Source organism: Eublepharis macularius, chromosome 7, assembly GCF_028583425.1.
Source record: "Eublepharis macularius isolate TG4126 chromosome 7, MPM_Emac_v1.0, whole genome shotgun sequence".
Classification (NCBI taxonomy): domain Eukaryota; kingdom Metazoa; phylum Chordata; class Lepidosauria; order Squamata; family Eublepharidae; genus Eublepharis; species Eublepharis macularius.
This window is the reverse complement of record NC_072796.1, coordinates 95,255,204-95,270,242: the sequence shown is the minus strand read 5'-3', so window position 1 is coordinate 95,270,242 and position 15,039 is coordinate 95,255,204. Positions and strand designations below refer to the sequence as shown.

Below are 15,039 nucleotides of genomic sequence, written 5' to 3'. Positions count from 1 at the left end.
GGCCTCACTAACAGCTTGTTCACATACAGCTGATTGGGCTGTTCGTGGGTTTTTTTAAGTTCGTATTGCTGTTTGTGCCCATCTCTAGTCACAAGGGCAAGGCATTCCCTTGTTTCAGTTTCCTTCTGTTTGGCTAAGTTGCAACAGTGTTTGGTTGAAAAAAGACACCCTGCCCCTCCATCCTCTCTGCAAAAAAGGCAGAAACTGCTGTTTCTTTGCAGAGAAACAGAAAAGGAACAGTCCAGCCTGTATTACTGAATTTTATCAAATTTGGTAAATTAATAAGAATAACATTCTATTTATATACCCTTCAGGATGACTTAACACCCACTCAGAGTGGTTTACAAAGTATATTATTATTATCCCCACAACAAAACACCCTGTGAGGTGGGTGGGGCTGAGAGAGCTAGAAGCTGTGACTGACCCAAGGTCACCCAGCGGGCTTCAAGTGGAGGAGTGAGGAATCAAACACGGTTCTCCAGATTAAAGTCCTGTGCTCTTAACTACTACACCAAACTGGCTGTCACACCAAACAGAGTTTGGTATTCCAAACCTCATTTGGTATTCATTATTTTGATCCGGAATATCTGGATTTTACCAAATCAACTAACATTCGTTTTTTAATTCCGAATACCAAACTGAACTGCACACCCCTACAATTCAGCCCTTCAATCTACTGCCTCCTATGAGGCTTAAATACTTTCTTGTGGGCAGCATGCATTAAAATATTGCTCAAAGCAAAGCTGATTCAGATGCTGAAAGTCTAATTACACACAAAACATTTTGGTTTACCTTATCTATGTAAGCAGCTTTTGATGTTGAATTAGGTGGAAGATTTGACTTGTCCAGGTAAAATGCCCTGAGAAAACAAGTATCTACAATAAGTTAATTGTTTAAGAGCTTCAGTGGTGTACTTTTATGATGACTACAGCACTCAACACAAATCAAAGAAGAATCATGAAAACCCATGCAGGGGAAATGCACAATTTAATGCAATCTACCCATGAAACTTCCATTAGTTCCCAGCAGCAGTCCATTCTAGTGCATTTTTCTGTCACAAGGAGCCTTCCCATAACGTAAAAGGCTCTTCCACCAGTGGAGTAGGCTGTTGCATTACTAAACTGGACACTGGCATCACAAATATCATTTAAATTCCTGGAAAACACTGCTTTACATGTCTCTGAAAATCTGGAAGGCAGTTGCCCTTCTTACGTCTTCTGGCAATATGTTCTACAAGGCAGGTGCCAAGACACAACAGATAACCCTTTGCAAAGGGATGACAAGGAGTAACTCATGTGAAGACAATCACTGGCCCTTGAGTTGTATTAGGAAGAGACAATGCTTCAGATATATTAGTCCTAGATCATGAAGGGCTTTAAAGATAAGAACCTTAAACTGAGCTCAGAAAAAACTAACATCCAATGTAGATGTCTTAATATAGGCATAAACATTTCACATTATTGGTCCCTGACAAGGTCCACTGCAATTTGGAATAATCTCTGAAGCCTAATGCTAGGAGGTAACATCAGAGGCCTCTATGCCCTGTTTGTTGACCCTCCAGGACAACTGGTTATCCTCAGTGTGAAACTGGATGCTGAACTAGATGCTGACCCAATGGGACTCATATTGTATTCTTATGTCTGTCAAATAACAGTGGATCCAAAAGAACCCCCAGATCCTTCATCTGATTTGCAAAAGATAATTTAGCCCCATCTAAGCTATGTAGGTAATTTCTTTCAAGAAAATCAGCCTCATCAACCAGCAGAACCTCCATCTTGTATATATTAAACTTCAGCTTGTTCTGTGGTACCTACTTGATCATAGCCTCAAGACACCAGTTCAAAACTGAGAGAACAGTATCTAGAGGTTTAAAAAGAGCTTGGTGTAATTAGCATATTGATGAAACCTGACGCCATAACTTCAGATGACCTTTTTCAATGGCCTGACAAACAGTGAAATGCAATTGGTCCCAAACTGATAACTCTCCACTGGAAATTCTCTGCTTATTTTTGGACAAAAAGGCCCAAAATCATTTAAGTGGAATTGGTATAAAGACCCAGCTCCTTAATACTAGCTCTATTTTTCAGCATGTGTAATAAAATAAGAGTCTCAAAGGCCACCAACAAACCAAAAAGGACCATGTTGCTATCAGTTGTAACTGGAGGTGGTACAAAATAGCAACTAAGAATGCTGTGATACCGAAACTAGGCCTGACACCAGAATGAAATGGGTTATGAGGCTATATATCACCCAGGCATACTTGCAGCTGCTTTGCCACCATTCATTCAGTCACCTAAACCAAGAAAGGTAGATAGAAAAGTCGTTACAACTGGCCACATCATACTAGTCTGTGGCAGGAATAGGCAACTACCAAACCACCCTGAGCATTAGTACCTTGAGTAGACTGGGTAGATGGCAACTCTCCCTTTTTACTACCCCTCCCAAAATCACACCAGCCTCCTCAGACAGTTCAACTGCAGTCCTTTATTTCAACACCAACATACTTCGTTGAAAGAAGTGATTAGCATTATCCTTCCCACTGCATTACCTAAGAACCAGACTCTGAGTTTGGTCACCCCAAAGCTGTTTTTACTGTTTTTAAGGCCTGCTTGGACAAGTAGCCTAACCTAGCTGTCTCATGGCCCCACCCTCTCCTAGCTGCTGCAACTTATGTCCATCAGTGCTGTTCAAGCCCAGGGTCATCAGCCAAAAGCTGCTCTGCCTGAGGCATGCTCTGCCCTCCTAAAGCCAGCTTGTCAATGCTGTCTGGATACCCTTTCCTTTCAACTAGCAGTCTCTTGGCTCTCTGCAAGCAGGTGTGGTTCCCCAGCGGCCTGGCAATGTCACATACTGCAATTATAAAAAGTGGTCATCTGCATGCAACAAAGTTAGTTTTAATCTGCTCAAATTTACAGCATTATAAACAGGGGCGGCACCAGGGTTTCTGGCACCTGAGGCTGGGGGCAGCGTCAAGTCTGTTGCTGGTGCCCCGGACTGCGTGATGATGTCACTGCATGTGACGTCATCATGCAGCAAGCCAGCCCTATTGGTGTGGCGGGTGGCTAGGACAGCGTACGGAGGCTGCCCGCGCTCCCAGTCTGGCACGGTGGGTGGCTGGGGAGGTGCACGTGTGTTCTCCCAGCCCTCCCGCTCCATTGTTCCGTATGCCACCCTGGATGCCTGCCACGCCTGGCCGGTGGCTGCTGTGCCTGGCCAGGGGTGTGTGTTGGCAGTGGTGGCAGCAGGGGGCGGGAGGGCTGGCAGACTGCAGCAGCTGTGGGCCAGGCATGGCAGGCAGCTGGGGCAGCACGCGAGCAGCTTCCCATCCCTCCTGCTCAGCCGCCAGCACTGCTGCCTGCTTTGCAGTGCACCCCCCACCCCCGCCCCTCTGGTGCCCCCTTCAGCACCTCAGCGCTTGAGGCGGGGGCCAGACCTGCCTCAATGGGTGCGCCGGCCCTGAATATAAATCTGTATTTAAGATGCAGCAAAACTACATTGTTTTTTCAGTTAAATTAGAAATATTATCTATCATATTTTTATCCCACTTATCCTGCAACGAACTTGCAGTGATGTACGTGGTTTCTCTCACCTCCATTTGTCATGATAGCAATCCTATGGGATAGGCTAGGGTGAAAGAAAGTGATGGGGTCCCAAAGTCACTCAATATACTCACAGTTGAGTAGCAATTTGAGAGTCTCTCAGGTTCTGTTCCAATGATCTAAACACTACATTACACTAGTTATACTAGATTTAGACTAATCTTATGCAGAAATGTGGTACATGAAAAATAATCAGCTCAATACAGAAAATGAAGCTACATGGATCTTAGGAGAGAACATGCAATTAAGCTAATTGTTGCATTAATGAAATCATTATTCATTAACCATTGAAACTGAATAACATAATTTGCAACACCAATTTGGTTTTCAGAAGTAAGCTATCTAAAAAAAATGAAATAATTAGTTGACAGAAAATATGAAAGCACAACACTTGAATAGCTTTTCAAAAAAATTATCTTTGATATTTCTCAGACCATGGAAAGCTGAGGACAGCATACAAATTCCCGAAGCACTTTTCTTAATTGCTAAATGCTTGCTTAGAACCTTAATAAAATTTTATGAGAAAAGCTAATGGGAAAGTTGGCAGGATGCCCAAAACACCACAATATTTTTGAATCTACTTAAAGTGACAGCATCAAATGTTAAATACTTAGTCCTTATGCAAAAAAAAAAATTCTTTTAGTATTTTTGGAATTGCAGAAGTTCAAACTTATTTTGTAATGCCCTGTGTCCACATGCCCACTGGTGTACCTGCCACACCAGCACAGGAAGGGACATTCCCAGGACAGGCCACAGATTAAGTTAAGCCCTTAGATCCATATCAGTACTTTTGGTATTTTACCATTTTACATTTCATTTTGTATATCCTTATTCCAAAGTTATGTTTATTTGTACAAGTGCTTTGAATTGTAAACAAAAATATTAATCTGGGGGATAGTTATTTCATATTTGTAGGAAATAACCTGTTCATTAAGCAACAGAATGAGATTAAATTAGATGGAAACCAAATGTGGCTTACATTAACATTTGGACAGATGACACTCTGAACTATGTTTAGCTCTGAAGTGATCTTCATAGATACAAGATCAGGAAAACCATGCCTGCATCAGCTTCTGCTGAACTGTGACTTTTCAATAAAATGTATAGTGTTATATCATTAGATACAACAATACAAATAAATTGCATCCTTAAATTAACAAAAATATTGGCTTTACCTGGGCTGTTATGATGAATAATTTCTATTCATATTACAAAGCTATAGCAACTTTATTCTGAAGTTAAATGTTGTGATAATGTGACTCACCCTGCTGCTGCTTTGCAGCGTTAGCAGGGAGTCATCCTTTGCGGCCCCGCCTGGAGGAAAGGAGGCAGGCTCCCTTCCCGGGCATCTGGGGCTTTGGCCCGGGGGGGGGGGCGGAGCCAGGAGCCATTTGCAGGCAGCTCCGCTTTCCCCCGGCCGCAGGCGAAAACACCCTCGGCCCACCCACCTCTCCCTGTTTTTAGTGCAGGACTAGCTGGCTGCTGTTGTAGAGCCAGGTAGGATTTTTTTACCTTTTTTCCCTGATTGGCCATGGGAAAGGGTTTTTTTCACCTACCTTGCACTAATGGCAGAGTTGAGGCGTTTTGGGGGTGGTGCTGTTGTTTGTCACCAGAAGGAGATTTTGGGAATAGGGTGCGGGCTGTGAGCACCCAGTGGCGCTTCCCCATGGGTGGGTAACAGGGTCTGCCATTAGTGTGGTATGCTTTTGGCGGCTACCATAGCACTGGCAGAAGCTGCGGGGATCCCCAGGCACAAGGCCTTCCCTCATGCTATACAGCTGGGGCGTTAGGTGCTTGATGGGGGGATCTATTGCCTGGCTGGCCGGGTTGCAGCCATTCAAGGGATGGCCTATACCCGGGGCTTTGGGGCTCGCCCAGGCAGGTCAAGGTGGAGGTCCGGAGTTGACCCCATGGCTTGATCTGTACTGCTTAGTTGGCCCTTGCCTTGTTTATGTTAATGGTCATTTGAATAAATGGCCCTTTAATTCCAAGCCTGTGTCTGTCTCTTCATTCCGGCTGGGGTTGCAAAGAATGAAAGATTTATTTGTTTATTTTATAGTCTCTCTTTCTTACTGAGATTCAGGGCGGATTACACAGTGTAAGTCAATACAATCAACAGCTGGGACATTTCAAGTTTCAGAAAGATGCTTTGGTAAAGGTATAGAGACTGTGCATAATGTGTACTGCCTGTTGCTGTATGATCCTACTATGTAATGGTTGCATCATTTAAAATATCATCATAATAATTAAGCTTTATTTCAGCTTATTTTCTGATTTCTGCAATTCAAATCCTATTACCTGTAGAATGAAGCTCTCCTGAACAATTCAACTTTGCCCAGTTTGTGGAAAGCCAGGAGAATGGGAGCCTTCCTTATCTTATCAAGCAGGCCCTTCCATAATGTGGGGGCCAGTACATCAGCAAGAGTAAGATGAACCTCATTGCAAGTGAATAGTATTGTGTTCCATCCACCTTCCTAACCAGCATCACTTCCATCTCGTCTGGGTTCAACTTATTCACTTTCAACCATTTGACCACAGCAGTCAGGCAGCATCTCCTGCATGACCGGGAGACTTGGACAGTGTGTATTGATGGTGTCCATTTCCAAAGCTATGAATTATTTTTTCCTAAAGGCTTTACACAGAGGTTGAATAACATGGGAATGATTTGTTAGGACACTTTCAAGAGGTCTGTCACCCAACTAAGTTAGCAAAATGTAGTATTCCGATCTTCTTGTATACAGATGATGCAGTTCTCCTGTTCTGTACAAGGGTGGAATTGCAAAGGTCACCAAAAATTTTCTTTGAGTATTGTTCTAGGGAAGATCTGTTGATAAATCACCACGAATTAAATCGTCTTTAAAAAGAGGAAATTGATTTCATTTCATTGGCTTTTGGATGATATTGAAGTTGAACAGGTTACAAATTTCATTTATCTTAGTATCCTGTTTTCATATAATCTGAGTTGGAATTCCCACCAAAAGGGGGATAAAATTAAACCTAGTGCTGGTGCTATTATAATTTTTTTTAATATTAAAGGAAGAAAATATATCCCAGGAACTCTCCAAGTTTTTAACTTAAAAGTTACTCCAATAGTTCTTTTTAGTGTTGCTATTTGACTAAACTCAGTTGATGAGGCTATAGATCAACCTCTCCAATTTTTGCAAAGGTTGCTACGTGTTCCACAGGCCATTGCAGGTATTGTTATCCATGTCGAGTTTGGTCATAAGTCTTTTGAAGCAGAAGATGCAGAAGGATACTCAGCTCTTTTGAAGCAAGATTCTTATAAGTCTTCATGACAAAAAGCAATTGGTGATAAATTATTATTGATTGGTATCATTAGATATTATTAGTGAACTTGGGGAATTGAAGCCTTCTTAACTTAATAAAAAATATATTAAAGAGATTGATTATGCTAGCATGGTGATGCAATTTCATCATGCTTGCCCATCTCATCTGTCTCCTCGTTTGACATCTTAGATTTATTTTTTTACAATTTTGCATTTGTACTTTTTAAAAGCTTTTTTTTCCTTGCCAGAGTATGCACTGACCCTTCTATGGTCATGAAAGACAGATATATTAAGTTAGCTTACTCAAAAAGGGCTTGTTTGTGTTCTTTCGGTTCGACTGATCATTTAGCACATATGCTATTGGATTGTCCCTTTTATAAGGATCTTCAACTGTGTTATGTTACTCCTCTTTTAACTGATTAGCCTGGATTATCAGTATCTATTCTAAGGTAATACCCTTTTATTGAGTGATAGGGATTCTAAAGTTTCATTGGCATTTGAAAAGTTCTTATCAGTCTTTATGTCTGCTGCTCAAGATCTATGTATCAAGGAGCTTCTACAGGCTAAAGGAAAGGAATAACATGGGGGATAAGATTGGGCTCTGTGGAACCCCACTGGAAAAATCGCACACACTGGTCTCCACTCTTTGAGTCTAATCTGTAGAGGACTATTTAAACCAGTGTAAAGAACATCCCCTGATGCCTATTTCTGCCTCCAAGTGCCTCAATAGGATGGCATGATCTACCATATCAAAGGCTGCATATAGATCCAGTAGGAGCAGCAATGAAGCATGGCCTTTGTCTACATGACGAATACAGCTCTGATGGCTTTATTTGCCTACCTCCACTTGAATGTAGACAAAGGCCATGCTTCATTGCTGCTCCTACTGGATCTATATGCAGCCTTTGATATGGTAGATCATGCCATCCTATTGAGGCACTTGGAGGCAGAAATAGGCATCAGGGGATGTTCTTTGCACTGGTTTAAATAGTTCTTCACAGATTAGATTAGATTACTTATTGTCAGGTTAATGTAAATAAAGAATTAAAGAATCTATTGCTGACAAATTCATGCCTGTTAGCCCCTGTGATTTATTTCCTAAGATGAATCACCAGTTATTAATTAGTAGAATCTATAGTATTTATTTTGTGTATTAATTTGAAAGAGTGAAAGTCAGCTCAGCCCTCCAACTAAAATCTATTAAAGAAATCATTTTTTGCTATCAAAATAAAAGCATTTCCCCATGCATTCAATCTCTGAAATTATAATTAACTAGTCCTGGCTGGAAGCAAATCATATATTTCTTTTGTTCTAATACATTACTGAAATAAAGAATAGAATGCCATCATATCTGTTTTGAGTCAAATTATGCTATGTGGAAAAAAATCAAATTACTGATTGGCTCAGGACTTGTTCTCTGTAAATAAACTCAGAAAAAAGAAAATTCCTCAAACAGAATGTGTTATGTGCTTGGGAAGGATAAAATTACTACATTATTTCTACAGAAATGTACAGAACATGAAACAAATTATAATAAGTAAACCACACAGAGTTATAACATATATTCCTCTCAAAATTAAGTGTGCTATGCTATGATCTATGTATCTAGTTTTGAACTTAGCTCCAGAGAGGAGATTTTTTAAAAATCCACAATGAGTGAGGCCAGGTACAAAAACAGGGAAATATTTTTTCAAACCTGGGAAATCGCAGGTTGCAGAACAATCCCAAAACTTTAAAAGTAGGCATATTCCCAGAAAATAGAGAAGCAATGTTTGTGCAAACACAGACCTCAGATTTCAAACAAATAAAAAAGCCACACTGAATATAATTAGAGCTCAGTGGTAACTGGTCAGAGATGGAATGGAAAAGAAAGTGCATTCAGCATGCTTTCTGCTCCAAGGGGAGATCTCTCTCTCAGTCAGCTGGCCAGTAATGGAAGGGAAGACTTATAGTAGAAAGAATGCAGGGCACACTTTTCATTACAGCTACCCACTCAGCTGGTTGGTGGTGGCTGGGGTAAGAAACTTGAAATGGACAGTGTGTTCTATGGACTTCCTTTTCCATGCCTCTCACCCTAGCCATCTGGTATGCTTTCTGCTCAAAGCCCAGCCCACCCCCATCACCTAGCTAGAGAGAATAAAAGTTGAAGCAGGCAGTGCTTGCTTTTCACTTATAGCCTCTGTTTGATCGCACTGGAGATCACAAGGACCAATCGGGTGGGAGGATGCCCCCTCCCCATCAGTCTTTGTGGGTCCCCCATGTTATATACCGATGCTCTAAATCAACGTAAGCATTTTAGCAGAATCAGGTGAATTTTCTCCAAACCAATATAATCTCTTTCTTGTTGGCACTGATAGGAAAAGACAAGAAAATGTGATTTATAATATAGCAAGCAATTCTACTGTCAACTACCACAACCCTACTGTATTTCCCAAGATAGGAATACCTGGATAGCCCAAGTGAGCCTGATCTTGTCAGATCTTAAAAGCTAAGCAAGATCAGCCTTGGTTAGTAATTGGATGGGAGACCTCCAATGAAGACCAGGCATGCAATGGCAAGCCACCTCTGATAGTCCCTTGCCATGAAAACCCCAGCAGAGGTTGTAGTAAGTCAACTATGACCACTGCATATATAAAGATTGCAAATATTCGGTAGAATTGTGATAAGGTAGAATTATTATTTTAGATTAGAATCTTGTAAGAAATTAGTCTGTCCTTGAAAGCAAATACCCCAAATATCCTCAATGCTGTTCACAACAAATCCAATTTCTCAATGAAATTCATATAAGATTTAACATAAATCCATCCAAATTAACATAAATCCATTTAAGACAAGTTCAGGGGTAAAACAACAGGCATTATCCCCTCTTAATTCTGTTTAAATGCCTTCCAGTGCCAAAGGCCTGTGGGGACAATGCCAACCCTAGTGTTTGAGGGAGATAGTTTTATAGTCTGGGGAGATTAGTCAAAATCCATCCCAGTCAACTTCAACTGAGAGAGTCTCTCTACACGAGACTTCTTACACAAGGATGTTCAAGTGTAGGGAGATGCAATGTTAGCTGGGAAGAGCAGTTTCACCTCTCTACACGGAGTCAGCAGAGATTGTTCCTGAAAGGGTTTGTTAATTCGACAGACTCTGATCTTTCAAGGGGAGTGTTACCCCATCACATACTAGTGAAACGTCTATTCTTGAATCAGCTTTAATCAACACCAACCACATCATTCCCAGCTTGTCTGGATTGAGCATTTCAATTTATTTATTCTTATCTAGCCCTTTACTGTCTCCAGATACCAGTCTAGCATCTCTGTTGCCTCTCTAGATTTAGATGGAAAAGGGAGATAAAGGGATCTAAATATTCAATTTTATTCATGAATAAGTACAGCCATCACTCTCAAAGAGTTTTCTAAGAACTAGAGATTGGAAACTGGTCTACATGCTTTCTTTACAGAAGTCTGACTGTGGCCTCTTTCAAGCCCATAGGTGCTCAACTTCTTTTAAGGAGCTGTTTATAATCTGTACCATTCATTGTGACAGACCTCATTTGGCTGATTTAACTAGCCCTGAAGGATATAAATGAAAAGGACATGTGATCAGTCTCACTTTTCTAAGTATCTTGTTCACATTCTCAGGCTGAAGTGATTGAAATACATCCATATGAACTTAACAAACAGAAACTTCAAGAAACAACAGAGTTAAGTCAGACTGGATGTAAATGATTTTATCAATAAAGTGCTTAGCAAAATGGTTTCACTTCAGGAAGCTAAGGTATTTTATAATCCTATGTAGCATTGCCAGACAGCACTGTGCAGGTGCAATGGTGTCAGAAAAACAATGGGAAATCATCAACCTTTAACAAAAATAAAATTACAATAATTTCATTCTGCTGAGACTCCGTAAGATATAATGTATAAGTAGTGATTAGCAATATGCTAAATAAATTGTGATTTTAAAAAGATTGGTTTTTGAAAAACAATTGATGTGAGAGTAAAAGATACTCATCACAACAGCATTTGAAATTTGTAAATTTACAACACTAATCTCTCCCCAAGCTTGGCGGGGGGGAACCTTTAAAAATCAGATTGCCAAGTGCCAATACAAGAGAATTTGTAAAGACTAATTATAAAATACAACTGCAGTGTTGCTGAGATTTTAACAACAATACATACAGCTATTAAAATGAGCCGGGGTATATACTAAAGACTTCTCTGCAGTTTGTAAAATCATAAGTGCACTTTTAAAAGTAGGAACTCACACATATTAGAAGTTTTCTTCTTATGCCTTGATTGTTTGCAACAACCTAGTATATCACCCTAGGGGCCACAATACAGATATGAAAATATGGAAAATGAGGCATATATTTCATGGTAAACTGACTTTGATAGATTCGGTAAAGAAGAGGTTGATGGGTTATTAGGTTAGTTGGATTTAGCGGGGAAAATGCCCTTTCTTGCAAATTCTTATCCACGTTGTGGCATAATTCCTCTCCTTTACCTTCTCCTTTTGCTTTTACGTTATGTGAGTTAAACATTTTTTTTGCATTAAACTAAGACTAAAACTAATTTTTGTTTTCAATGGAGTAATCCTGAAGAATTTCCATAAAGTTACCAGCAATTTGAAAATATGGGACATTGTATCTTCTTGAATATGGTTAAGTAAGCAAGATCATAAAAGCAAGCATAGTGATATAATAGCAATGGTATAAGCCCCCCTCCACCACCACCACAAGAAGTCAGCCTAAGGGAGTAGAAGAAGAAAAAAGTGTGATTAGGCAGATGAAGAGGGGAAACTGGGGCCAGCAGGAGTTGGGACATATTCCTCATGGGGTCCTCCTTCTGCATAAATACTGATTTTATAGATGAAGTAAATTAAACCCAAATATCCACTGTATATTATATAAAAGGATTATAACACAACATTACTTTAATTCTCTTATGATTTCAAAGCTACATCTAAGTTAAAGTGTGTAAATGGTATCATGATTATCTTGGTCAAAATAATACCATAAACCTTTAACAATGAAGTGAAACTGTTTTCAGATTATGAACATTCACTGCTCTGTTCATTTTCCTTGTTGCAGATTATTATTTATAATTATTTTTCTGTGTTTTAGTTTAAAGTATAAAGTCAGTTATTTGTATCTTTCTATAATGTAGCTTAACACACTTGAGATGCTTCTCCATCAGTATTGTGTTGAGTAGAGTGTCTCCAACATGGTACCCACCAACACTTTTTGTAGTGCCTGCCAAGTGTTTTGAGAAAGTGGCAGGGCCAGATGGGGCTTTTACCCAGCATGGCATCTGATTGGCTGCTGGAGATCTGTAGATAAAATTTCTGTTACTTGACTGAACCAAAGTAGGTAGCTGATTACTTACCTGAGCTTTTGGTTATACTGTTTTACTTTTTCTAGTGAAGCTGCATTAATCTGGGCTTGAAATTCTTCTACTGACACATTGTCTCTATAATAATAGCCATCCATGCTTTCTAGTGCTACAAAAAAATGAAAAAGAAATCTTTATAAAATATTCTTATATTTTTCAACTATTATCAACTATTATCAACTATTATCAAATTCCCCTGACCTGGATAGCCCAGGTGAGCCTGATCTCATCAGATCTCAGAAGCTAAACAGGGTTGTCCTTGGTTAGTAATTGGATGGGAGACCTCCAACAAAGACCAGAGTTGCAGAGGCAGGCAATGGCAAACCATCTCTGATAGTCTCTTGCCCTGAAACCCCCACCAGGGGTCGCCATAAGCTAGCTATAACTTGAGGGTACTCTCTACTACTACTATTATCAAATTCAATTTATAATTTATATTGATTGTTGTTATGTAGCTATGGTTATGTGGCTATGATGATGTCATGAAGAGCTCCCACATTTCAGTATTTACTAGTACAGGAATAGGAACAGTATGAGATGCAACACTTGAGTCCTCAGTGGAAGAGAATAAATCTCATATGAGCCAAAGTGGCATGAGCAGGAGGAAACTTGGTGAGTTTGGTGAGAGGGAGCAGGCTGATAAGCACCCTTGGTGCTTCCCCATTGGTGGGGAAGAGGGGTCTGCCAGGAGCAGCTGGTACCGCTTGTGATGGCTGCCAGCACACGTGGGCAGACTGCCTGGGGGAACCCCATGTGCAAGTCCTTCCCTCACTGCTGTACAGCTGAGGCTTAAGAGCTTGGAAGGAAGGGAACCAAATTGCCTGGCCGGCCAGGTCCTAACCATTTGCATGGAGGGCTTGCATCCGGGGCTTCAGGGCTTGCCCAGACAGGACAAGACAGCAGTCCAGGGGTGACCCTGTGGCTTGACCTGTACCACTAGTTGACCCTTGTCACAGTTATTGGTTGATGTATGATGTTGAGGTTAATTTAATAGTGGCCCTTAGATCCAGCTTTGGTGCCTGTCTCTTCATTACAACTAGGGTGGCAAAATGGTGCAGAATCAGATGTGTAAGGAACATGTACCTATATATATATTATTTTTTAAAGAATGCCTTAGGTGTTCAAGAATATAAACATACTCAAAGTTATGGTCTATTCCTCCTAAATTCTAATGCATGGAAAAAAGAAAAAATGGATTTTACCTTGGGCAAACAGAACTGGGTAAATTTTAAAACCTCCACCATTCTTCAGCCTTTGAGGAAGTTGTTCAAAATTGTAACTATCAAGATAAAAGTAAACTTTCAAGGCTTGCCGACTTCCTTCTGCTTGATAAAGGATTGGCGTATCTGAAAATAGTCATAATACAATTTAACCAAAGGCAAGAACTCAATCATTATCTCTTCTCAACACTATTTTAACAAATAGAGAAGAGTAGTAGAGTAGTAGTAGAATAGTAGTAAATACTACAGAAGAGGGAAGAAGCAATAGGAAAAAAAGACATAGCATAAATATTCTTATATTTCTTAATTCCTGTAATATCACAGCAAATATAATTTAGGCTGTATTTCCATGTGCCTGAAGATGCCACACAAAATGTATTTTACCTTGGATAAACAGAACTGGGTAAATTTTAAAACTTTCACCATTCTTCAGCCTTTGGTTTTCCCTCAACCTCTACAACATGTATGAACACATATTATTAGGAATGTGCAAAACCCATTGCATGTCCAAGCCCCTAACTATTGTTGGGAAATTTTGACTACAATCCTAAAAACACTTTCCTGGGAGTAAACCCAATTTAATAAAATGGGACCCACTTGGTCTCTTGCTTTCAATTGCTTTCTAGGATCTAGAATGCTGACAGAAGCTGGGGAGCCTCCAGTTCACGATAAGTCAGACCAAAGAGAAGATAGTGTAGACACTCACGGTGATATTGGTAGGAACACAATAGAACTTGGGAGTGAGAATATAATGGCAAAGATTGGAGGGAACAGAGGGTTGTTGGAGAAGAAAACACATTACAGTATCTGAATGCCAATGCTAGAAACCTCTGAAGCAAGATAGGAGAGCTGGAGCACTTGATGCTAAATGACAATTTAGATATAGTGGGTGCCTCAGAAACATGGTGGAATAGGGAAAATCAATGTGAGAGGGTCATCCCTGGGTATAAGCACTACATGCATGACTGGGAGGGACATGTTAGGGAAGGGGTTGCCTTGTATATTAAAGAGTCCATAGAATCAAATAAGTTAGAAGGCATCAGGGGAATGAACTCCCACAGAAGCAATATGGGTAGAAATATTGAGCCCTAAGGGTTACTTAAAGGTATGGGTATACTATCATCCACCTGATCGAACCCTTGAGGCTAATTTTGAGAAAAAGAAGGAAATAAGAGAAGTGACTAAAGCAGATAATTTGGTAATAATGGGTGTGTCACAAACCCTTGTCTAACTCAGGCTTGGGCTGACCTTCCTCTACTGTGAGGTAACAACTCTCCTAACTAAGTGTATGAAGCTGAATACTGGGCTGGGAAGCCTTTAGTAGCATGGTGTAGCATCAACCTTCTTTCTTGTCCCACCCTTAAGAACCATATAAGTGGTATGGTTACCCAGCCAAGGCAAAGTAGGGGAAAGAAAAAGGGTTTGCACTTCCTTTGGAAAGGAACTGGCACATGAGGCTTAGGGAGATTCAAAATGAAACAGAAGGTTTATTTACAAGTAGGTAAAATAAGAAGGTATGTAGGCAGGTGTTTAAAAACTGGAATAACTTAGGTTT

At 40.2% G+C, this 15,039-nt stretch overlaps 1 protein-coding gene across 1 annotated transcript in view; it reads right to left on the bottom strand.

Moving 5' to 3' along the window:
• PREX2 (phosphatidylinositol-3,4,5-trisphosphate dependent Rac exchange factor 2) overlaps positions 1–15,039 on the bottom strand; it is a 194,521-nt gene that overhangs the window by 24,081 nt on the left and 155,401 nt on the right. Inside the window, exons 34-36 of the mRNA XM_054984937.1 lie at positions 13,467–13,610; positions 12,259–12,373; positions 793–859 (exon numbers count right to left, since the gene is read on the bottom strand). Coding sequence (XP_054840912.1) covers positions 793–859; positions 12,259–12,373; positions 13,467–13,610 — 326 coding nt within the window. The remainder of the gene's footprint in view (positions 1–792; positions 860–12,258; positions 12,374–13,466; positions 13,611–15,039) is intronic.